Source organism: Cystoisospora suis (assembly GCF_002600585.1).
Source record: "Cystoisospora suis strain Wien I chromosome Unknown contig_3440, whole genome shotgun sequence".
NCBI lineage: Eukaryota > Apicomplexa > Conoidasida > Eucoccidiorida > Sarcocystidae > Cystoisospora > Cystoisospora suis.
In genome coordinates, this window is record NW_027156235.1 from 7,137 (window position 1) to 31,574 (window position 24,438).

Genomic DNA, 24,438 nt, shown 5'->3' on the forward strand with positions numbered 1-24,438 from the left:
ACAATCTCACTCGTGCTAAGGAAAGTGTAGGGACAGCAAACTGATCTAAAACTATCTGAAAGCTCTCTCCCTTCCCTCCTGCGTAAGAAAAAGACGTTTCTCTCTCTCTTCTTCCTTTCCCTTTCTTTCTCTCTCATACCCTTACTGTGTTTGTTTTCCTGGCTTGTAAGCGTTCTTTTTTACTTGCTCCAACATTCTGTCGTGTACACACACTGGAGATTTCGAAATGGAGAGATCTCTAGACTTGCTGTGTAGGTCTTCCCAATAGTAGCGGCTCTCCCTTTCTTTCATTCTCTCTATCTCGCCGTCAAACGGTGTAAAAGACACTGACACCGGATTGTGTCTCTCTCTGTAGGTCCTAAGGCGTCACCGTAGACCTGAGGTCGGTCTCTCGATTTCTCTTTGGGTGTATGGATGCCTATCCTTTTCTCCTCAATCTATCTCTCTTTCGAGTGAGAGAGCGACCCAGCAACGAAGCAAAGCTTGAGAAGAAGGACGACGGGCAAGGACAAAGCCCTATGGTGTTCCCGTTTACTTTAACTACTTGATTCTCCTTACAGAGAAAGAGAGAAAGGAGAGAGACGGCCGGATAGAGTGGTAGATGTTTCGGGGATGGGCGACGCTCGGAGCTTGTTTCAGGAGAAAGAGAAGACGTGCGGCAGACCTCTATCGTAGACGAAATTAGAGAAGACTTCCTCCAGCGCATGGAACAGAAGGCTTTCCTAAGAGAGAGATAAGAAGCGACAGAAGAAGATAGATAGGAGAAAATTTTTCATAGCTAGTTGACAGTTTTCATGTCTAGAAAAGTCTCTTCGGTGTGTGTGTCTAGAGCGACGAAAAAGTAGTAGTGGAGGGTTAGTTGAAAACAGGCTTGCTTCTGCCTGATCGATCGATCGATGGATGGATGGATTGCTGTCTTTCTTTCTTTCCGTTTTTTCTCCAAACTTGCGCGCATCTTGCTCTATCTTTCTTTTCTTTCTCATCTTCTGTTGATGCTTTCCTCTCTCTTCGCATTCGTTTTTGAGAACCTTCCTTTCATCCAAGAAAGATCGATTTGAACTCTTTCTCCGTTGTGAATGGCTTGTCGGTGTCGTGTGTAGGAGGAGCTCCCCAGTAGCTCCCCCCCTCTCCCTCTTTCTCTTCTCCATTCGTTTTCCTTCTACTCGTTGAGCTTCTTTTCTTCTTACCTGGCGCATGTACAGTCTCTTGCTCTGTCTTTCTTTCATTTCATTCAGTTAAACACTTCCGCAAAACTTGAGTGAAGCAAAGCTCTCCTTTCTTCATCTTTCGGTCCTGATCTACTTTCTCGTTAACGGCTGGCTTGTAAAAAGAGAAGAGGTACCGGAGAAAGAGTTGGTCGGTCGTGTGTCTGGTGTTGCAAGGTAGAGAAGGGAACCAAGGAGCGGATGAGTAAGAGGAGAAAGAACAGTCAGTAGACAAGAAGAAGCAAGAGTGATCCCCGTCGCTTCTGAAGAGAAAAAGACGGAAAGTGTGTTCTAAAAGCGTTAACAAGATCTCTCGGATCTTCTTCTTCTTCTTCCATATTTTTCTTTCTTCTTATGCTTTCTTAATCAAGGAACAAGATGATGTAAAAGAAGACTGAAGAAAGACAGGTTTAGATAGCCAGCCCCAAGCTCGCCTTCGGTGGCTCATGTTTGTCTGGATGAATCTTGTGGACTAATTCTCCTTCTCTTTTCTGTCTTCATCTCATTGGCTGAGCTTGTTTTTCATTTCTGTCTTTACACATCGTCTCTCTCTATTCTTTAGAAAGAGATTAAAACGTTCTTCTCCTTCCCTAAAGATCCCTTGCATTATACCTCGCGCATCCTAGCGGCTCCATCCGTCCTTCTCTCTCGTTTCTGCTATCTTCACCTTCTCTTTCTTCCCGTGCACATACATCAGTCTCTCTTGCCTTTATATACCTTTCCTTTTTCTACCACCTCTGGTCCTTGACCTCTTCTGCGTCTCTCTGAACTCTCAAAGACAGGCAGGACATGCAAGTAGTTGGAATTTCTCACTCATTCTTGGTCTCCCTCTTTGTCATATGTCCCTTCTTGTCTTCCTTTCAGGAGATATCTCTCTTCATCGGTCTCCCACCCAAGCTTATGCTATCTTTCTTTTCTTTTTCTCTCTTTCCTTCTGTATTCTTCCTCACTTCATCTCTTCCTTCTCTTTCTCGGATGAACATTCTATCATATTCATTTCTCTCAACTTTGGTTTGCCCTCATCGATACATGTCTCTTTTGTCCTTTCTTTCTTCTTATTCTCCCCCCGTCTTTCCTCGTCATCCTAATGGATTCTTCCATCTTACCAGTTCCGATCTCTCCACGTGGTCGTACATCGAGTGTTTCAGACGTTTCTTCTTCTCCCCCCCTCCCCCCCTCATCATCTTCTCTTCAGCCACCACCTCTCCCATCTGACAATCTCTCTGTGTCTATCCCGTTGCCTACAACAACGTCTGGGTATCTGCCTCTTCCAGATCTTCTTCCGAAGAGACCGGTTTTACGTCCAGGAGAGATCTACAGTGTACATGCACTCCGTGAGCGTGGTATCGACTTTGCTGTGCGCCCTGAAGGAGGATATCATGGGGGGGATCGAAAGGCGAAGTGGAGACAGAATCGCCTTCGCTTTCTTGATCCAGGTTATGTTCCCTTGAAAGAAGATGTTCTAAGAGTCCACCAAGAATTATGGAAGGAGAAAGATGAAGAAGATCACATTAAATCCGCTCGAAGACGACTCCCTGGAGAGAAGCGACTTCTCTTTGCAGGTCTTGATCCAGATCCTTTGTCTCCTCCTCATTCCTCTTTCATCTCTTCTGTACATCCACAGCAAGAGGGAGATCTTTTCCATCGAAAAAAGCTTCTTCTACGCTCTGGAGATTTCTTTTCTCCTTTCCATTCAGAACGGTCTCTCAATGCGGTGTGGGGTTCCCGAGAAGAAGACGCGGATGGAGAAGGGGGGGGAGAAGAAGAAGCAGAAGGAGAGGCCCACCAAGGGGGAGGGGGAGCTCATCATGAAGAAGACTTTGACCCAGTGACGGGATGCACTCCTCATGGAAAGAGAGATCGATATGAAGGCTACTGTGATCTCAGATACATCCCATGCATAGGCAAAGACTATCGAAATGTCGCACATTCTCCTCATGATCTTCAAGATGAACGATATACTCACCTGGCGGCTCACAAGAAGAAAAAGAATGCTCCTGGGGGAGGTCTCTTCACAGGGGGCTCCCCTTGTTTCCTTCCTCCTCTCATGCGACCTTTAAGAGACACGGCACTTCATCCTTTACCAGGCCAGCCATCGAAGCCCGCGTGGAAAGATCTCATCGAGAAAGAGAAAGGTTGTCTCGGGCCTCGGGAGAGAAACTATCACCTCTATGCTCTCGATAAAGATAAACATACGTCTTCTTCGTATATAAGGCGAAGAATGAAAGAGGAAGAAGAGGAAGAACACCACCAAGCGCATGAAAGAAGAAAGAAAGGAGCAGCGTGGGGTGATACGAATGTCGTCGATTCGTCTAAGACAACAATTTCGACCACTTCAACGTTGATCTTAAATACACGGACCCATCGATTAGAGAGAAGAACGGTCCGGGGGGTGCCAAGAGGTCGATCCATGGTAAGACAGAGAGAGGAAGATGATCCATCAAAGAAATGCATGTCTCTCTCAAAGAGAAGAGGACCGTATGAGGGGAGAACAGGGGCAGATGATGCGAGGGGGGATGAAGATGAAGAAGAGGATGGAATGATGACCTATAAAGAGTTCATGCAGTCTTCGTGTTCTTCTTCTATCACAACTGAGAAAGGAGTCAAAAGAATTGCGCTTCTCTTCGAGGCCTTCGAAAGGAGCCATCCTGACCCTTCTGGCTGGCTCAGAACCCGAGAATTTCGGTGGAACCTCGAAAGAGATTTCCGTATACAAGACATCTTTGGCCTCAGGAGAAAACTGAACTCTTCTTCTTCTCATTCTACTTCTTCTAAGGCGAGGAATGCGTCAGAAGTCAGAGGGGATAGGAGTCATGTTCTCTACGCCTCTTCTCCTAGAGGCATGATGTGGAAAGCGAAGAAGAAAGGGTTGACAGAAGAGAAGGATCTCCAAGGAAGAAGAGAAAGAGGGGGTGGGACATGCGGGGGTATGGAAGAAACTTCCTCTTCCACGTTGCTCGAGGGAATCTTCAGTTGGGTTTCTCAAGCTCTAAGGAATCGAGATGAACCTGTTCTTCTCGTAAGACAACATGATCTACCTCGTGGTAGATAGATCAAAGATAGATAGATAGACGAATAGGGCAAGGATAGAGAGACTAAAGATAGAGAGATTGAAGGAAGATAGACAGGTGCGGTCGTTATTGGTGTTCAAAGGAACAAGAGGTAGGGTGAGAATAAGAATGAAGAGGAAGAAGAAGAAAAAGACGGAGATCTGCACAGATAAAGATAGATAGATAGAGTAAAGAAAGATAGGAAGATAGATTAAATGGCATATGTTTCTTGCCTGTAGGTTCTGTAGATGTAATGTGAAGAAGAGCTTGGGAAGAAAATGAGGAAGAGGAGGAGACAGACGACGAATCGAGGCTTTACTTGTCGAGCTCTGCTCTGTATGGATAGACCCGAGAATGCTAGCTAATGCTATGGAACATAGCTAGCTGAAGAGAAACCTAGACGCAGGAGCTATAGCTGATCTTCTCACAGGGTTCTATGCTATGTGCACTTTCCATGGAGATGAAAGGGAGTCTATCATGTGCAGGACAGTTCATCTTTCTCTTTTTCTTTCAGCTGTCGATCTTGTTGTTCCTGCAAGGAAAGTTTCTATTTCTCTATTCTCCTCGGGTAGAAAGCTGCTCTTGTGCGTTTCATTTGATCGTCTCTTCTTTGCAAGAAAAGAGAAAGAAATCTATCGATCTCTTCGTGAGGTGAAGAGTGACTTCATGTATAGAGATGTGGTGCTAGAAAGGAAAGAGAGAGAGGAGGGGAGAGGAGAAGAGAGGAGATGTACCTTCAAGAAGGCAGCAGACACAGAGTAGAGAGGGATTTCTCGTTGTCATCGTGATCTGTTGACATGTCTCTGTTCATGAAGGATATGAGGTGAACTGAAGGAAAGATTTATTTCTTTCTTTTTTGTTTCTTTCTTCCTTTATTTCAGACGAAGAAATCGCAGGTGAAGTTTGAAGCGATTCTAGATCAAATAAGGAGAGTTGAATCTGAGCTCATTGCGAATGAGAGAGAAACAGGAGAGCCGAAACTCTCGTAAGGGCGCTTTGATTGAGCATACTGGGGTGTACATACACCTCCTCCGGGTGTATGATATGTGAGACCGTCGGGATGAAGGACACTCAACAGATCGACAACTTTTTGTCTAACAACTCCACTGTGTTTCATTCATTCTTTTCTTTCTTTCTTCTTTTCTTTCGCTGCTCGATCATAATATGTCTTTCTGTCTGTCTCCGTGTATCTCCGCCCAAGAAAGGATAGAAGGTCATCTCTCTGTTGCAGTCTCTTCTCGTCTTCAGCGTGCTGTTTTCTTTGAAAGCGATTCTCTTCTTCCTTTTTCTGAACTTCCCCGTTTCTCCTGTCACTCCTCTGTTTCTCTTTCTTCTCACCTGTGGGAAATAGACACCTCGAAGATCACATTTCTGCCTCCTCAAGCGTGCACCCATCTTCCTTTCCTTTTCTAGAGCTCCTATTTCTTTCTTTGTTGTCATTGTACTACGCTAGGCTACTAGTAGGAAGTAAGATCCTGCGTTGATTGCTCTGACGTTCTGAGCTCTCTATCAACCTTTCTTCTTCTCTCGTCAAAAGAATGAGCCTACTCACAATAGTCAGTCGCCATGATGGTCTTTACGGCTATTCATTCTCCTATCTAGTTACCTGTACCCCGTCTCCTAGCAGGAGTGATTCTTTCATCGTGCCCCGAGGTCTTACGGCAGGCAGGCGAATGGTTTTATCGGCTCGGTGACCCTCTCTGTCTCTTTCAGAGAGGAAGATGGCGAACTCTCTGTGGGTGAAAAATTGGGGTGGTGTATGTATACCGCAGATTCGATGTCTTTTGTCGTGCACTCTGGTCTTTCGCTACTCCATCTGAAAATCCCGCGTCTTGGTCAAGAGGACTAGGAGGATCAGAGCTCCTCGTGTCGGCGTAAGCTCCTCTTTCTTTCTTTCTCTCTCACTCGATCTCTCAGCTCACTCATAAATAGCTTCAGTTTCTTCTCTTCGCCATTCCTATCATGGTTGGCATATACACATCGACGAATATGTACGGAGGTAGAGACACTGCTGAAACATAACAGGCTCAACAGCATTAAAGGTAGATAGATAGATAGATTAATGATAGATCAAAGATAGATAGGATAAAGATACATAGATAGATATGCAATGTGTGAGAGTCGAGGTGAGTCTTCCCAGGGCAGGGAGCCAGTGAAGTCTGAGGAGTTAGCTAGCTAGCTAGCTATGTGGGTGTATGTGTGTATGGGTGTTTTGTTTGTTTTCTCCTCGTAAGCAGCTGAGAGATGTCTATGCTGATGCTGTTGAGTGGCGTTGTGTGTGAGATCTTCTTCCACAACAATAGGAAAAGTCATCCATCTATTCTCTGTACACCGGAGAGATGCTAGATAGATTAAGGATAGATAGAATAGATTTGATTTCTTTTCGTCTTCAGTTTCTTTTTCGCGTCTCCGATTCTTCTTCTTCTCCCACCTGTTGTTCTTTGTTTGCTTTTCTTTTCCTTTTCTTTTAGTCAGAAGCAGGAAGCCTACGCACTCACGGCAACTCAAATGTTAGTGAGGGATGCTATACTTGGAGTTAACATAGCTGAATCAGGTATGTATGTCATCGCATAAGACACATTCAAGAGAAAGAGAGATCGATAGACACCCTACAGGATGATTGATAGATCAGTAAACACGCTGAAGACTTTGATAGAGTGGATGAAGATGGATAGATGAAAGCTAGATAGTCAAAGGAGAAGAAGAGGGTGGAGAGTGAGGTTTGTGGATGGAGTGTCTGTCTTCGGGGGAGTTTTAACGATGTCTGTCTTTGCAAGGTTGGTTGTCCTACTATTTCTCATCGTTACGGGTAATCTATTCCACTGTCCCTGGTGTTCCATGGAGGAGGTGCATCTTGACTTACTATCTCTCTACTATGTGTATACATACATGTGTATATATGTACATGTAGATCAGATATAGGTGGCAGGTAATCGAATAGATAGGTGGTGTAGAAACAGAGAAAGACAAGATCTCTATAGAGAGAAATAAGAAGGAAGAGGAGATCGAGATGGATGGTAATGATGACTTCCCAAGGTATATATATATATATATATCTATGTATAAGACGATCAGGTGACTATGTAGGTATTATAGAGACATGATATCTTCGTTTCTCCCGCTCTCTCTCTCTTTATGTATGACACATGTATCTTATGTATGAATGTGTATGTATATGCGATGATGTGCATATGTGTTTACAGAATTGAAGCTTCCAGATTATGTGGGATTAGGCAATCTAGCTCTGATGGAGACGCCTGAGCTATCTCTAGCTCGTGAAGCGAATGATCGGAGGCTTCTTGAAGAAAAACGGCGTAGACAGGAGAATATGCGATACAAAGAAGTCTTATCACCCTTCGAAGAATCTTTTTCTCGTGCGGTAAGGACAACAAGACAAAGAAGTGAAAGAAAGCTTCTTTTCTTCTTCGATTTCTTCTTCTTTCCAAACTTTCTCCTACAACTTCCACTCTCCTTTACCACGAGGTCTTCCATTGAGTGAATAGCAGAGAATGCGATGGCAGATGTTTCTCTTTCTTTCACATCTCCACTCTTCCTCTATTCTTATCTCTTTCTGTCTCTTATCTCTGGTCGCGTTCTTAACTCCTGTATTCCTTTCTGACTCTCTTGTGTATCTCTCTTTTGTCTTTCCTCTTCATGTCTTGAGATTTTCGTAAGTGTCGGAAAGCAGTGTTCGTCTTCTGGTGTATATTGAGGTCTTGTGTATGTACATTTTAACAGAGAAATGAAGAAGAGACGAAAACCGTAATTTCGTTTATGCATATATGATTGAAAATTGGGTGGTCTTCTTTTGTCCTTTCCACTCGCAATTTCTGTGATGGATCTTCTCTACTCATCTGAACTCAGATAGGTAGATAGATCAAAGATAGATAGATAGATAGATTAAAGATAGATATGTATCGGTCTTTGTATGTATGTATGTCTCTATTGATCTATCTCTGTGTCTATCTCTTTGTATGTGCGCGTGTGTGTCTTTTCAGGTTCAGTTGGAGAGGGATTTAGCAGAGCATCAAGTCTTGAAGCAGAGGTTAGATCGTTTGTCACGGGAACGATTCCTCTCAACGCCTTCGAAAGCTCTTTATCATTTTGTCGAGAATATGAGAAGCAAGCCAAGCCGAGGAGGGGGGGGTTTCGAAGAGGCCTTTGAGAGAGAAGAAGATTTATACAAAGCTGTCCCAAGATTTCAACTTCCTCCTGAAGAAGTACAACGAAGAGAAGCTCGGCGTCTTCGTATCTTGAAAGAGACCCGACAAAGAAGAAGAAAACATAAAAAAGAAGAGGGAGAAGGAGGAGACGAATCTTCTTCTTCTATAGAGAAGGGAGATGATTCTGATGACGAGGATGGTGAGACAGATAAGAAGAAGAATCGAAGGCGTGATGGAGATGAAGAGGATGGAGAAGGTGATACATACGATACCTATTCTTCCTCCTCTCATGAGAGAGAGTTATACTACCCGCCAACCGAACTTATCTCAGATATCTATGAAGAAGATGATGATGATGATGCTGACGAAGATCAGCTGGAGGGATGGGGGAGGAAGCTGCCTAGAAATTACTATTCTTCTTCTTCTCTTCTTCTGGAACAGAGAGTTGTCAAGTCAGGCGGAGAGAGGAAAGAGAAGAAAGAAAGCAAGAAAAGTGGAAGTCTTTTAGCGGAGAAAGAACATCACAAAAGAGACATGAAAGACGACAGAGAAAGGAAGAAGATCGGAAAGACATCGATGTTGCTTCTCGGTAATCAGATTGATGAGCTGGATGACTATGTTCCTGATCTAGCAGGAAGACACGTCTCTCCAGGAGAACAAGAAGGGAAACACGATCGAAACAATAAGAAGAAAGACCTCGTAAGCAGATTTCTATCTGAAGAAGATACGAGTGGAAAAGGGGGAGAAGAAGATGAAGAAGAAGATCAAGACGATGTCGTGAGCTTAGCACCTCTCTCTGATCAATAAGAAAACACGGAACTTCAAACACAAACCACTCGCTCTTTCTTTTTCAGTGACAAATAAGAAGAGAATACACCCAAAATGCCAGGGAGACACAGAGAAAGAGTGCCTCTCCGCTGCTGTGACCCCCCTATATGTATGTATATATCTATGTATGTACATGTAGATACATCATATGTACAGGAATGCATCTATCTATGTCTATACGTATGTGGTCGAGGTTGCATGCGGTGTGGATAAGCCAATGAGGTCGAGGTGAACTCTGTGTGTACTCGAGAATGAAAGAATGGGATACATCGAAGAAAGAGAGAAAGAAAGAGGTCGTGTGTTTTGTGGAGTCTAAAAGAGAGAGAGAAAGCAGATACACAAAGAGAGAATAAGAAAATGAAGAAAGGCGACTGTCTTTTAATCTTGCATTTTCATCTCTTGTGCGGCATGATGCAAGGGGAGTTGTTGACCTTTCTATCTTCTTCTTCTCTTTCTCTCTCTCTCTTCTCTTCACGAGACTCACATTTGGAAGAGCAAATCTTTCGTGCTATCTCCGTCTCTTTTAATCTTCTGGAGAGCTAGCTTCATTTCTATACTTCCCTTTCTGTAAGAAAAGAAGATTGAAGTTGTGATAAAGAAAATCGGGTCAGAAATGAAAGACTCATCTCATCTCTTCTCTCGTCTTTTCCTGTCTCTTTCTTTCCATGTCTATGTTTCACCTTTCTTTCTTTCTTCCTCTTTTTCACTAAGGACAGTTCATCCACCCGTTCAGTCTTCTTCTGAAAGAAACAGAAATCTCTTTTCTACGTTTCATTCTTCTGTCTTATCTTAGTTCTACTGCATGTATGTAATAGTTGTTTCTTTATGGAGGAGGGGAGAGATGCAAGTAGTGATTTGTCTTGTCTCGATTCATCTCATCTCCGCCATTCATTCCTGCTGCTGCTGTTTCAGGTGTATGTACACCCGAACAAAGTTTCACATACAGACGACACACACATGCCTGTCATATGACTATCTTTGTTCTTCTCTTGTCAAGTAATCAGTTAATCCAATCCATCCATCGGTCTTCGCGGAGAGACGAAGAAAAGTAGTAGTAAGAGTGGACAACAAGAGACAAAGAAAACTCAACTTGCTATTATTCTCTTCTTTACTACCTCTCTTTCTTTCTCTTTCTCTTTCAAGCAATCCATCCAGCGGCACCTTACGTCTCTCTCTTCGAAAAGAACTATCTTTTCAGAAACTTCTTCACGGGGGTGACGGAGAAAGCGCTCACTTAGTCATCCAGAGATCAATCGTCCTAAGATAGATAGATAGATAGGTTAAAGATAGATAGATATTGGTCCGCGTCTTCACCGCATGCATGCGTCTATCTCTCTACCTGTCTACTACTCCTTTCTTTTTCTTCCGAGTCTATACATATATCTATGTATGTATCCGAAGAAAGCCATCTCTCTCTCCTCTTCTCTCCCTCTCTTTCAGAAGAAGGTGCTTGAATCTTCTGGAGGAGAAAGAGAGAGAGAGAGAGAGAGATATCCTCCCTCTTCTTCTTCAGTGCTTTGTTTAAAGCGAGAGGGAAGAAGAAGAATAGGCTGGAGTGTATTTCCTTGTAGTGATAAGAGATCTACCGATCTCGTCATGAATGACTGAGAGGAGAGCAGAACTCGAATGAGAAGAAGGCAAGCAAAGTCTCTCCTTCTTCATCTTCTTTGTGTGAATGAGAATGGAAATTCATCTCCTTAGCCATGAGAAAGTTTGTTATGAAACAATAGAAATCTTGAAATGAAGGAAAAAAAACGAAAGAAAGAAAGGGAGGAAGAGGACTGCACCCAAACACATCATCATCGACATTAGTGTCACTAACTTACTTCGTCAAGATACACTCAAGACTCATACACAGACATACATACATTGATAGATATACATAGATGGATTAGATAGATAGATTAAAGATGGGTAGATAGATGAAGATAGATAGATAGACAACAATTAGAGAGAAGAAATTCCTTCTTCCTCTCACACAACAAGTGCACCCCTTTCATTTTATCTTTCCTTCTTTCTCTCAGTTGAAGAGTCAAAGTCGCTCGGCCCCTCTCCTGCTTCTCGCTGAATAAACAATTAATCTTCCTCGAGAATCTGATAGAGCTAGGAAAGATAGACGAAGGTAGGTAGATAGATGGACAGATGAGAGACAAATATAGAAGAAAAAAAATAAAGGCAGAGAAATAGATAGATGAAACAATGGTGTGTACCGAGAAGAGAGTCACCTCAGGATACAGAGAGCTGCAACTTAGAGAGATACACAGAGATAGATACATAGACCTGCGCAGAAAGACGAGAAGAGAAAGAGACGGATAATAGACTCTTGACTTGTTTCCTGTCCCAAAAGTCGGGAGCGAGAGAAAGAGAGAGAAAAGAACATACAGAGAAGCATGCAATGAATGTCTTTAGTTCGGAGTGTCTCTACAGCATGATCATCTTCTTCGTCATTCATCTCTTCCTGTAATGATCCCCCATCACAGTCTCTTTCTCTCTCTTTCGCCTTCTCTCCTATTTCTAACGAAGAGAAGAGCAGCTGGACGAACCAGCTTCATCCACTTCTCTCTTTTTCCCAGCTAACTCTAATGCATGCACTGTATAGCTGACAAGCAAGATGAAGAAGAGAAAAAGTTCTAAAATATCTTCTTCATTTCTTCTTTTCATCCTTTCAAAATCACCCCATTGCTGAAGAAAAGAAATGAAAAGACAAGAGGGAGAAGAAGAAGAACAACAACGTGTCTAGTTGAAAAAAGACATGTCTACCACTAAAATAGCTACACTCCCAGACTCGGCAACCGTCTGCACAGAGGCAGCGGCTTTTGGATCAAATACAACATGAATCTTCTATCTTGCTCTCCCTCTACAGAGAGTGATAGAGAGACAGAGACAAGGCGTGTGAGAGTTCTTCTCTTCACAAGAAAGTACAACGAATGAACCAGACATCTTCTTCTTCTTCATCGCATGAGCCTGGCCATTCCTATCTCTATTCTTCTGCACTGTATCGAGATTCTTCCCCTACATCTTAATGCTTTTCTTCTTCATATGTCTAATTTTCTCCATACAATTCTGAGGACAATCAAGCCTCTCCGCTTCTCTCCTTCCCCGCCTTCACCCCTCCCTCTCATCGCCTCATGTTCAAACTGCCCCCATCTACATATATATATAGATATAGATATATCTTCATATATATGTATATATATCTATATAGGGAGAAATGAGAGATGTAGAAATCTCAACAAGCCTCATCCGCCCGTAAGAAGATACGCTGCGAAAGAAACAACTCACTCTCTCTCTGTTCTCCTCATCTCCGTCTTGCTGAGTAGAAATGAAGATCGGCTTATAAAAGAGAGAGACTATCTTCTCTTCAGAAGACCTGGTTAGAAAAGAACACTCAACTACTCCTCAGCCTGTCGGAAATCTCTTCCATTCTTTCGTTATCTCAGTTTATCTGAAGAAACGTTTCTCTTCAGCAGACACATTTCTCCCCCAATGATAAAAGAAAGGAGAGAATCTCCTCACTATTGGGAAGATACGCACGTATCTAAACATACATTACCTCTACGTATGTGGAGGATACACATGCAACCAACTGTATGTAGCCATAATACAACTTTGTACAGATATAGTTCATGTATGTGCAGATATACATACATATATATGTATGAACTGTATAAATGAAGTGCCTATACATATAAGTCTACTTAGATAGCAACCCCCCCTCGACGAAGAACCTCTTCATGCCTCTGTCCTTTCAACTGTCTTTAATTGCTGTTTCTGCTGGTCCGCGATAAGTTGTGCTTCCTCTCTCCTTCTCTTTCCTTCATCATCTTCACCCTCATTCTTCCACGGTTTCCGTTCACCTAGTCAAGCCATGTCTAGACACACACATGTCTCTCTGTCTCTGTCTCTCTCACTTAAAGTTGGTCTTGTGCCAGAATACCTAGATGAGGGAGAACAAGAGTCGGAAAGGAAGCATTCGAGTGTTTCTTCTTATCACGCTTGCTGGTTTGTAGCTGGGGAAAGATCAAGTCTTTAAGAAAGACATCTAAATTTGTACATCCTGTTAAGACTAGACACGTGTCTACATTCATTACATGACCTAGCTCGATATCTGTATCTAGTCGATCTCCACAGACAACTGTCTTTTTCAAGTTCCTCTTGTTCTCTTCGACCCCCCCTTTCTTCTTCTTCTTCCTGTTCTTAGCCACACCATTCTGCTTACAGCTAGCTTGAAGAGAGGTCTGCTGCTCCTTTAGGCTATCATTCCCATCCCGAGCCGAGTTGCTGTGGTTTGAACGATCAAGAATTGGCTGGTCTTCTTCTTCCGCCTCCTCTTCCGATGAGGAGGGTGACGGTAAGTGTCGACTGACTAGCCAACGAGCTAGCCATTCACTAGGTTTCCCCACACAGGTTGCTTTCCTTGTCGATGCAGCTTCAAGATACGATACAGCAGCTCCATTGGCAGGTATTTTGTATGCCTCTACCATATCATAAGAGTCACGATTCGCTGCTATAAAAGGTAAGAAGCCATCAGAATTCTCCCTCGAAGAAGAAGAAATGTGTTTGCTATTCTCGATCTTTCGTTGAAGATATAAAGAAGCAAGACACAACTTGGAGAAGGAAAGCCGGCGATCCCAGCCAACCACAACTGCCCCGATTGAAGGATCTAGACAGCCTGAGACACTCCTAAAGTCGGCTTCACTCTCGATAGATATCACACCTCGACCGTCACAAGAAGAAGAAGAAGAATGCGTGTTGGGAGTCCTGCTTTGTTGTTGCTGTTGAGGTGTAGATACACCTGAAGTTTGAGAGGTAGGAAGCGGATGAGTATCTAAGGAGACAACTTGGATTTCAGCTAGATTGAGCTCTTCTTTTAACCCTTCTTCTCCTATCATAAACACCTTCTTCACATCTGGATAAGTCTCGCGTATATACTGTGCTGCTGCATAGCTAGCTGTTACGATCTGAGAAGAATGGAAGGAGTAAAAGAAAAAGGAAAACAAGACATGAGCAAGAAGAAGAGGATCTCTTTCTTCTATTAGAGACATCACAAGAGTGACTTCTTCTCTTCTTCAAGAGAATGAATGACCTTTCAGTTGTTGTGCTTCTTTCTCAGGCTATGAGGAGTTGCTCCTATCCCCTCGCGTGCAAATGGAAACATCCACATTCATAAACATGCAGGCATACACATCTATATATATACGTAAACACATATGTATAGATAGATACATGTGTATATACCTGTCTATGGTATGAAGAGATTTACATGTCTGCACACGTAGGTCAGTTCAATGTATACATATACATATATATATATATATATACATGTGTATGAAAATAGATATGTACGTGAGGAGCGAGTCTATAGTATGTCCCCATCATCTCCTATACACCTCTTCCTATCTACTTGTCCCACACCTTTATGTGCATATATATATCAAGACAGATATATATATATATACCTGTAGGCTGGTTTCTCTAGTAGATATGCATGTACAGGAAAGCCAAAAGAGGGAGGAGGAGAAGAAGAAGAAATCGATATCGACCGACAAAGGGTGATTGAAGAGCCCTGAAAAGATTCCTTCATGTGAACAAACAAATCTTCCCTCCTTTATCCTTGTCTCTTCTCCCAGCATATCCTCGTCTCGCCATCATGCAATAAGAAGAAAAAGTGAGAAAGAAAGAGTGAGAAAGAGAGATGTGGATCAACTGACCTCATGTTCGTATGCTTGGATGCCTGCATCTGTTAAGACTTTCGCACATATTCTTCGGCTTTTTGAGGCGCTATTGGTAACGAAGAGAATCGTTTTCTTCCTTAACCGTAAGAGCTGTAGAGTGTTTGAGATGCCTGTATACGATTGCTTTCCCATGAGAAGAACACCATCGATATCGAAGATGAAGTTCTCATAGTGATCGAGGAAATCTTTCTGATAGTCTTCCTGGCTTAGGAGAATCTTCGAAGTGCAGGAAGAGAGATGAGCGTGGTCTTTAAGAAAAGAAAGATATTCTCTTTGTTTCTCTACAAACCTCGACGGAGAGATTTGTGGAAGCTGCCGAGAAAGCTCAGTTGATAGAGATTCAATGCAAAGACATTTCTCTTGGAACCAGCAAAAGTCAGAAAGTGAAGAGAGATGACGCTCTCTCATCTTCGTCTCTCCTTCTTTCTTTGTTCCTCTTCGGGATGATGAAGACGATGATAAGAGGGCGAAAGAGGAAGAAGAAGAAGCAATCTTCTCTTGTTCTTTCGCTGGGATGAAGGAAGAAGAAGGAGTCACCAGAGAAGATCTCTCTTTTTTTGAACGAGACGCACCTGCAGAAGATCCTGAGGAACAAGAAGATGGCGATCGACGGCCTCTCTTCTCGTTGCTCTTATGTCTACCTTCTTCATGGTGCTTCTTTCTTCCTTCTTGAATCTTCTCGATGTCCCCCTGTAAACATCCATGTCTCTCTCCGTTCTGAGAAGGAGCTGTTTTCTTATCTGAAGTCGCCTTAGGTATCAAAGAGGTTCTTCTGAAAGATAGCCGTTTATCATACTTATGTAAAGTCTTTCTGACTTTCTTGTTAGATCTCTTCTCACGGGAAAGTTTGAAGGAGGTGCCACAGGTTTCTGCGTCTTCTTGTCGAAGATGATCAGGTTCAAGAAAAGTACTAGGAGAAGAAGAAGTGAGAGAAAAAGAGGAAGAAGGAGAGAGACGAAGAGAGGGGTGATCTACATGGTGAGTTGTTGAGTGACTTTGTCTCGATTTCTGACTCTTGCGAATTGCTCTATTTGACAGTTGACTCTTTCCACTGGGTTGAAGAGAGAGAGAAGAGATATTTTTGGTTGCGGAAGAGAGACTTCTATTCCTCTTCTTTTCCTTATTCGAAGACGCCATGCCATTTTGATTAGATCCCTCGTGTTCCTTTTTGAAAGGAGAAACACAAAGAGAAGTCGGAGAAGAAGAAGAATAGAGCTGCTGGTAAGGGTGTTGAGCTGCACCTGTTGATAACCGGCCCATCGAGAAAACATGTGATTTGCACAACTCGGAGAGGGACAGAGAGAGGGATACACACAAGATAAAAGGAAGAGAAGAAAAGAAAGACGAAGGAAGGGAAGAGCAGGAGGAGAAGAGAGGAAAAAGAGAGAAGGGGAGAGAAGAAGGAAAGAAAGGATGAAAGAAAGAAAAGTGCCGGACTCTGTAGGGAAGAATCTCAGCAAGAACGGACTGGACTGCTGCGTGAAGAATATCTTCTGTTGGAAAGTCTCAGAGAGGCCCCTTGTCTGGCGATCCAGAGGAATCGGCAGGCATGCAAGAAATGGAGACTGTTCAAATAAAACAAAAAACTGTCCACTTTTTTATCTGATTGAAGCAGATCACCGAAATAAAACCAGGCTGAAAGCTCTGAACCTGACGGAGACTCGCGCGGTCATAGGAGGGGCGATCGACTATCTGAACTGCCTTCAAAAAAGTAAGAAAAACTCTCTCTTCTGATACCGTCCCGAAACCCAGTCTGCACAAAAAATCGTTACCGATTCTCTTCTAACGACAAAGAATGGACTTGGAACGTAGAAGGGCAACGTTCGCAGATGGCGAGAGGAAATGAAAATTGAGGTCGTGCGTGAAAACAAAGGCTCAACACAGCGAAGAAGCAATGCGGAAACCAAGACAGACCCGCCTGTAGAAAGACGAACTGAGAAAAAGAACAAACAGGAAGAAACACAGAGACAGACAAAGGACGGAGCATCTGCTGGGGTTAAAAAAACAACGTGGTTTGAACCTGGGAAAGGGCCACAGCACCTTCATACCATCACAACAGTCACAACAGCGTCTTCAGGGAGACAAGAAAGAAAACCGAGAGAGAGAAAGAAAGACAGAAACACATAGATACATAGTTATATGCAAACAAGAAAAAATAGAGACAAGGGAAAAGACAGCTTGCCCATGTGGTAGTAAGTTTTGAACGGGAGAAGAAAACGACTTTACGGTAAGATAACCACTGCTGCTTGGCCGACAGGGGCGCCTATCACCAGTTGAACTCTCCAAAGAAGAACTGAGAACGTAGGTCCATGCAGACGCGTAAGCAGCGTCAAATCACTCTGCTCTATTCTTTTTTCCTTGGAGATCATTCCGGTGACTCGTCCCAGCATGTTAGTCTTAGAAAACACAAAGCCTCCTCCCTGGTTGCACGGAGCTTCCCCGACAGTGAATTTCGCGTTCAGTTTCTCCAGTCCCACTAAGACCACATAACGACCAACTTCCAATGAGTGTAGTTTTCTTGTTTCAACTAAGTAAAGACTCGTCTTATGATATTCTAGAGACGGCTATCGATCAAAGACATCCGGTGTCACCAGCTCCACCAGGACTCAATCTGAACCTCGTGAGGCCTACTACGCACGAGAAAGAGTCGCTGGCGGGACTGTCTTGTTGTTAGACGATTCACGGAAAGGAAGCTGCCATTGTTACAATGGCGTGAGCTAGTACTATCTCATACTACAATGTAACTTGCTTGTGTGTGAGTCAACACGGTGGTGCGCCAGCCCCCCGAACTGCGACAGCGGCTTGTTCCTTGAGGCTTCAGAACGCCTTCACTGTGGAGATGTAAAACACGAAGTCAGCGCTCCGTGCTATTTGGGACGTTCGGAACCCGGAGCAGCGTCCCGAAAATCACTGTCTTCCAATGGAGTGTATAGATCAGTTCTAGTATGAGAGTTGAGAGACTACCAGTACCGCCCACGCAGCAAGATAGACTTGGAGCATGATGAATACTCTGTCTCTCTTGCCTGCGCTACGGTGCCTCTATCGACGTACAGGCAGGAGATCCGCTCCACGCGGGCACAACCAGTGTACACTCGCCGCCTGCCTACCAAGTCGAACGTTTTCTTGGTGCCATAGCTGTCACGGCACGACGCCCCTTCACGCTACAGAACGCTCGCCGTCACGGGCAGTGATGTTAGGTGCTGTTTCAGCGTTACTGTAGCAGCTTAACGGCTGACTATTAGCCGCGGGAGCACTGTAACTTTTGGAAGCATATGGTTGACAGCTTTTCGCAGCTTGTTTTCAGCAACGAAGAGAAAAGTAACAACAATGCCCCGGCTCCCGTCAAAGATGGAATGCTTTTGCGTAGGGCCGGCCAGACTGAGCTTCTCTGACCCCACACAACGTCTTCCTTTGACGTCATTTGCGTCTTCTATGTGCCATACACATACGCTTCGGATGCAAGCACAACTGCTTCTCTTTACTCGCACTTGGCGCCATAGCCTTCTCCTCAAAGTAGCCAGCCACTGAAAAACAGGTAACTCGCTGAAGGCTCGCTGTAAGGAAGGTCGCTCTCTCTCATTGGCAAAGGGGTAGCCCCAAAGGAACTGAATGAGGAACAGCAACAGCGAAGTAGAGGCAGGAGCAAGAGCGCCAGTCTCGTAAAAATTATGTCGAGAAAGACCACGAGGACTGTGTTACGTTACGAACAAGGCATATGTACGCCCCCGCACAGACAGCAGCTACAGTTCGTTGACGCAGCGCTTGGGGCATCAAAACTGAATGGCCAGATGCATCGTCTCAACCCGGTGAACGTGCAGTGAGATATTCCGACGAAGTTCATCTTCTTCTCATTTCTTGGAAGCTCCTTGGACAGGAGCCTATCATCCTCGAGACGCTTGAAGACCGGTTAGCTTTGTACCTGTCGCACGTCCGGAACGCCGCTACCTGACCCTAGCGCGTTGCATAGACGGACATGACAACCAGCGGGTGGCGAGAAAGCTCTGACCCGGGTGATTCGTCTTCAATGCTTACCTGATGTGAGCCCAAGCACTGTCAAACTGTCCTAGAGAGAGAGAGAAGCCAAGGCCAGGACACTGGGCAAAGAAAACAGGGAGGCGGCCAGCACGAACCCAGTTCACTTATATAAGGATCTATGGTTCACAGCCGCTCTTCTTCAAAAACTGTCCCAAGGTTTACGGGGGAGGCCTCACAGGCGGCAAATGCGATAATTTTTCAGGTAATCGAAGCACCATCAATTCTCGAGTTCAAAGCAGCAATTGAGTGGGCGGGAGCTGGCCGATGTATCGCGTTGTCTGCCGCGATGTGGTGAGCCCGTTGGCTTCTCCATGACTTCGAAGTCAACAAGTATTGATCTCGGGGTTCTAGTCAGCATGCTCTGATTGTGAAATTCTTTTCCTTGGGGGGTGGCGTTAGTTTTCGGGGACCACAGCTCAGACGCCCCTGGTGGTCGTTTCTCACCGCGAAGAATATGTACAGCTGAGCTCTCTTGGTCACCGGCTCACCAGAACAGGCTTGGTCGGCAGACCCACGTGTACACCATGCACTGGAAGAAGCCGGATGATACTCGTGCTTGCATAGGCCAAAGCAAAGGTGACCCATCGCAGTCCAACTTCGGCTTGGAAAGATTGCGAGTCCGTTCGAAGCTGGGAAGAGGCGGAAAAGGGATAAGCTCACGCCTCCGTTAGACTCCGACAGGGACCATGGACAGGCCCGAACCCTGACAGGCTGTAAGGATGGACCCTGCCTGTTCAACGAAGCTTGGACGCTAGCAATTCCAAATAGAGGAATCTTGCTACCAGCTAACCCCCCTAAGCAGGCACGGGCTTCTCCCGCCCCCACTCTCTCTCGTACGCATAGTACTGCATCCACGGCTCGGAGGCGGCATACCGCCGCAACCGCCGTCAGTAGTCCGCCACAATCTGTTTCACGCCGATTCGGTGCGGCTACTGTTCACCCGGGTGAAGTGAAGTCTACCGGCTTTACACACCTCATCCTGTTTAGCGGAAAAAACCCTGAACTTCAGTGAGAGGAACGATCGCGGTTAACTTGGCAATCTGCTGTTTCTGGGAGTGCGTTTGCGAGTGTAAGAGATTTCGACGTCGGTGGCGCCGGCCTCGGTGGGACCCACGCGACTGATGTAAACTCTTTTTAACGCGTGTGGATTTCCAGTACAACATTTTCCCACACTTATTCGCGCCGACTGTACGCGTGAGACCGTGAAGAAGCTCATCCCGAGGCCACAGTAGCAGGACAACTCGCCGGATCAGCGCCTTCTATCTACTCGTTTATTTCGTTGCACTATCGCGACTGATCATCTGGGCCCGGTCGACCCCGCATTTCTTGGAAGGCGCTGTAGGGCAGCCGGCTATGCACCGACGGCGACTCGGTGCCTCCTGGAAGACTACACCATGCTGTTGTGTTGCACCCGTCACCGCCGGCTCGAACGGATGCTTTCGGACGGAAGCAGACGGGCCGGGACAACCCAGTGGCAGTATACTCATATATAGCACGGCCCGGACCGAAGTTCTCACCGGGACCACTACACCCCCGGGCTCTTTCGATGCCAGCTGTTGTCGGCCGGGAGACCGTCTGGGTCCTCGCCCCCTTCGCGCTCCACCGCTTCTCACGGGGAAGCAGCCCGGAGACTGCTCTTCATCTTCAAACGTGACTTTTGTTTTCAGTTGCTCTTTTCGATTTTGAAGAATTAACTTCCGCTGTCGTCGGCTTTTGTACCTTCATAATACGCCTGTTTCCCAAAATGAAGCGCGCTGCCATTGCATTCTTTGCCGGTCTCGGCCTCGCTGTCGCACCTGGGGCTCTCGGTAGGTCGCCTTGACTGGAAAGGGCGGGGAAGGGTGACACCTTTGTTTTCGGTGGCGCGTTAGAAGAATCCAGGTATTCGGGTTACAGCTGCGAGACTCTGCTTTAAATGTTCTGTGTCAGCTTCGGAGTCTTTCCTAGCGAAAACGGTCACCGTTCCTTCCCTGCGCGGGCTACCGCCAATGTTCCCCCTCTGTTCTATGGAGCTCAGTCTTCATGCAAGCCGAGATTGTTGAGAGTTGAGGTCACGGAGCTGCCTCCGGAGCTGGTGGTATTGTCAACAGTGCTGTCTGTTGTGCTTCCCGTCCCAGATCGTCTGTCGGACTTCACTTCGGTTGTCCTATGCTTCAGTGATCCGTCAAGCCGTGGATACCAACTCATTTTTCTGCCCTGTAGCTTAATTTAGCATTCGTACCAATTGCGGTGTCTGCGTTGTTTTCGCAGCCTCCGACACCACCTCTACCACTACCGTGGCCCCAGCCATCCACAATGCAGAAGTGGATAAGCTTCTTCAGAAGATTGGCGAAAACACCAGCCCCCAGGATATGGAAGATGCCCAAAAGGCTCTGCAAGACCTTGACCTGGCGTCGCTTGCGGAAGTTATGACTCCGATCTTCGAAAAGGCCGCGGGTGAAAACGGTATGTTGAAGGGCTTCCTGGACCAATTAAAAGATCCCACTACTCTGGAGGAAGCCAGTCAGCTACTAAAGCAACTGGGCGGTGAAGAGGATCCCCTTCAAAAGCTGAAGGAAATTGCAGAGGAATTCACCAAACAGCCGGCAGACGACCTCCTGTAAATCTGCGAGGTATCCCTGACGAGCCTGTTAGTTGAAATGGAGTGAAGCTCGTGCGACCGTAATACGATTTTTCCGGAGAGTTTCTGGACGTGTGTTCGGAGGGCTGGGAAAAGTTTATCTTGTTGAGTAGAGTAGAAACGGTGGAGCTTAGGTGGCGGTATCAGTAATGCGGCGGTCAAATGAAAGCCTGGTCGCGTCTCAACTTCGTTGTTCGTTTGACCTAGAGGATGTCCTGTCGGAAACAGTTTTGTCGTTGAGACGGTGCCGGCATGAGATGATGCGTTGTGCCGAATGTGGACGACTTGATCTGAAGCATAAGCAGGGCTCAGACGGTACGGCGCGCTGACAATTCAAAAAGATTTGAGCAGCCCCCACGTACGATCATGGTCGAGTAGAAGTTGTATGTGGGCTTGTCCGTAGGAATGTAACACGCTGTCGGTGCAGGGGGTGCCGCGCCGCGTCTGCAGTGTAGAGCAAGGCTAATCCCGAAGAATCCTACGCGCCGCCAATGGGTTACTGCAGGGTAGTGACGAACCCTAGCCGTCTCACCAGATGGGACTCAGAGGGTCTGGAAGCGGCAGCTACAGAACCGTGAGCTACCCTACAGTTGATCTAGCCTACATCGCAGGAAGGCTGAGAGAAAAACTGAGCACTGCTGGTTGCCCGCCCCCGAGTGGGTTTTCGACAGCTGATCATTTCAATGTCCTGATGGACAGAAACCAGGCTGTAGAACCGCCAAACTGAGCTAAGATCCAGGCGGAGCAGGGGGAGTACTGACGGGGCAGAGGCGCACCTCGGCACCTTCGGAGCGTGAGTTACATCAGTGTTGCCTCTCCCCGACTAGACCCGGTGAGGGAACTCGCGAGGAATCGCTGGTATCCTGTGGTCTCAGGGTGCCTGGAGTACCTCTTTGCGACACGATCTAGCAGCGGAGATGCTGAACTTTCTGCGAGCGGTACCAGCGACGCGGACGGGGGATGACCACGCACTCAGTTTTCAGCTCATAAATCTAACAGTCTGTCTTGCAAAGTTACCCCCCCTGTTCATCAGCTGTTCCTGGCGTCGGTTTCGCTGCCTTGTATATAGCTACTCGGGATTCTCTCTCCTGTTTTTGAGCGATGAGGTGTTTTGCAGTTTTTGCCGTTGTGCCTGTGCTCCACTTCGCCGCTTTGGCGACTTTAGCTCGGGGCGGCGGGCTCCCCGACTCTAGTGATGAGGAGTTCTTCACGGGACAGCAACGTCCAGCAAGCGGAACCTCTTCCGCTCACGATGGCCAGTCGGTACAAACAGGTCATGCAGATAACGCAAGCTCCGTTGAACTTCGGCCGTCTGTGGCACAGGAGAACTTACCACCTGAAGCGAAAAAACTGGAAAACACTTCTGAAAAAGGTAAAGCAGGGGCGGACGTTCGTGCCGATGAGGAGGACGCGGAGGATGAAGGACCCGGGCCCCGCCATAGCTTGGGAAACCGACAGAAGGCTCGGCGATATGCGGTGAGGAATGCCGTTATAGTGGGTCTAGCGATTCTAGCAGTTGTCGGAATCGGATACGCCGGATTCAAGGTGGCGCCCCGGAGGGATGACCCGGTAAACTAAGCGTCTGACGCCGCTGCGGTGGACTGGCTGGAGATGCTGCCGTTGGACAACATTTAGCGGATGTTAGTCTGTAAGGGTCAAGTTCCTCGAATAGTTTTCAGCTACGCGGACACGTGCCTTTCACAGTTTGGTCACGATGCAGCTAAAGGTCATTTGTACCGTGGTTCGGAGGGAGGCCAGGGTTGTTACTGCGTCTTGTCCGGTTGGGTGCTAAATCGATATGTGAGATAGAGGCAGTTTGCCCTGGTTCTCTGGCGAAGTCGATTCGTCGTCATTCTCCATGAAGTCCAGTTCGCGCCTGTGAACATTATGCGGGAAGGTGGTGACTCGCATACTGGCATTGTATTATACTTGGACAATGCTGAAAGAAGGCAACGTCACATGGGTAAAGCAAGAGGGGGGGAAGCGGGTTTAGGAGTTACATGAATCTGTATGGAGAAACGAATTGCAGAAGTGGTTTGTTGGGACGCAGAAGCAGCATTCTCGGTTTCCTCATAACTGTTGACGACTTTTTTTGGGGTTGCCACTGTTGGTGAGAAGCGCCAGTTTCTGTAAACCATGGACGGGCACTCCCGGTGGCGTGTTCTTCACTAGCCGACCATTCATCAGTGTTACGTGCACGCAAGCGTGTTTGGACTGAGCTCTCGATGTTCTTCTTTGAACTCACCTTCCGTTGTGGTTCTAGGTACGCGGGTATTTCCTTGGAGTTTTTTCTATAGTGACATAAAGCGAAGACGCAACGTTTCTGTCTTCGGTCTTTCATACTCTGTCGTTATCTTCAACCACCTGTGCCTTATCATCAGCAGCACAGTATAGTCTCATCTGCTGGTCGCCTTTATCTCGAACCGTAATCTCTGCTTGTAATGGCCACGATGCGATCCTACGCAGCAGATATGCGTAGCTGCCTGGTGAGTGCCGCACACCGCGATGAGCCCCGACCTTCGCAGCCGTTGTTGGTTGGTAATTTCGGTGCGCCTTGTTGTGATTTCATGCATGAACTCTCTAGGCTCTTGCAGTAACAAGACTCAATTAAAGGACACATGCGTTAATCCCGCTGGCTGCGATGTGAACGAGAGAGGAGACTCGAGGACAAAGAACGTCTTTTTTTCTTTGGTGACTGGAGTGTTTTAGTTTTCCTTTTTTTTAGTGTTTGTCAATTTTGAGATGGCGTAGTCAGGTATACACGAAAATTGTTAGATCACTGTCTAGCAAGGATGATAGCTT

The 24,438-nt window shown here is 46.0% G+C and overlaps 3 protein-coding genes across 3 annotated transcripts; 2 read left to right on the forward strand and 1 right to left on the reverse strand.

The window, feature by feature from the left end:
• The first annotated feature begins 939 nt into the window (after window positions 1–939).
• On the forward strand, window positions 940–10,207 carry CSUI_006714 (uncharacterized protein). Its single transcript, XM_068066867.1, has 6 exons — window positions 940–4,224; window positions 5,137–5,240; window positions 6,028–6,129; window positions 6,727–6,809; window positions 7,459–7,634; window positions 8,254–10,207. Exons 1-6 carry the CDS (start codon window positions 2,293–2,295, stop codon window positions 9,223–9,225), a joined length of 3,369 nt encoding a protein of 1,122 aa, XP_067921152.1. The 5' UTR covers window positions 940–2,292; the 3' UTR covers window positions 9,226–10,207.
• A 721-nt stretch (window positions 10,208–10,928) lies between these two features.
• On the reverse strand, window positions 10,929–17,170 carry CSUI_006715 (had family iia protein). The gene is made up of 3 exons (XM_068066868.1): window positions 14,958–17,170; window positions 12,529–14,207; window positions 10,929–11,928 (listed from the first exon to the last, which is right to left on the reverse strand). Exons 1-2 carry the CDS (start codon window positions 16,239–16,241, stop codon window positions 13,158–13,160), a joined length of 2,334 nt encoding a protein of 777 aa, XP_067921153.1. The 5' UTR covers window positions 16,242–17,170; the 3' UTR covers window positions 10,929–11,928; window positions 12,529–13,157.
• Window positions 17,171–19,919: 2,749 nt separating this feature from the next.
• CSUI_006716 (uncharacterized protein) lies at window positions 19,920–23,214 on the forward strand (the record flags this gene model as incomplete). Its single annotated transcript, XM_068066869.1, has 3 exons — window positions 19,920–20,824; window positions 21,267–21,461; window positions 22,754–23,214. The coding sequence occupies exons 1-3, from the start codon at window positions 20,761–20,763 to the stop codon at window positions 23,212–23,214; spliced, it is 720 nt and encodes a 239-aa protein (XP_067921154.1). The 5' UTR covers window positions 19,920–20,760.
• Window positions 23,215–24,438: the final 1,224 nt, after the last annotated feature.

Excerpts from the sequence above, each read along its gene's own strand:
- CSUI_006714 (XM_068066867.1), top strand. The coding sequence starts at position 2,293 with ATGGATTCTTCCATCTTACCAGTTCCGATCTCTCCACGTGGTCGTACA. Across the intron at positions 4,225-5,136 it reads GAGATGAACCTGTTCTTCTC|ACGAAGAAATCGCAGGTGAA; the intron begins GTAAGACAACAT and ends CCTTTATTTCAG. Across the intron at positions 7,635-8,253 it reads AAGAATCTTTTTCTCGTGCG|GTTCAGTTGGAGAGGGATTT; the intron begins GTAAGGACAACA and ends GTGTCTTTTCAG.
- CSUI_006715 (XM_068066868.1), bottom strand. The coding sequence starts at position 16,241 with ATGGGCCGGTTATCAACAGGTGCAGCTCAACACCCTTACCAGCAGCTC. Across the intron at positions 14,208-14,957 it reads TCCAAGCATACGAACATGAG|ATCGTAACAGCTAGCTATGC; the intron begins GTCAGTTGATCC and ends CATTCTTCTCAG.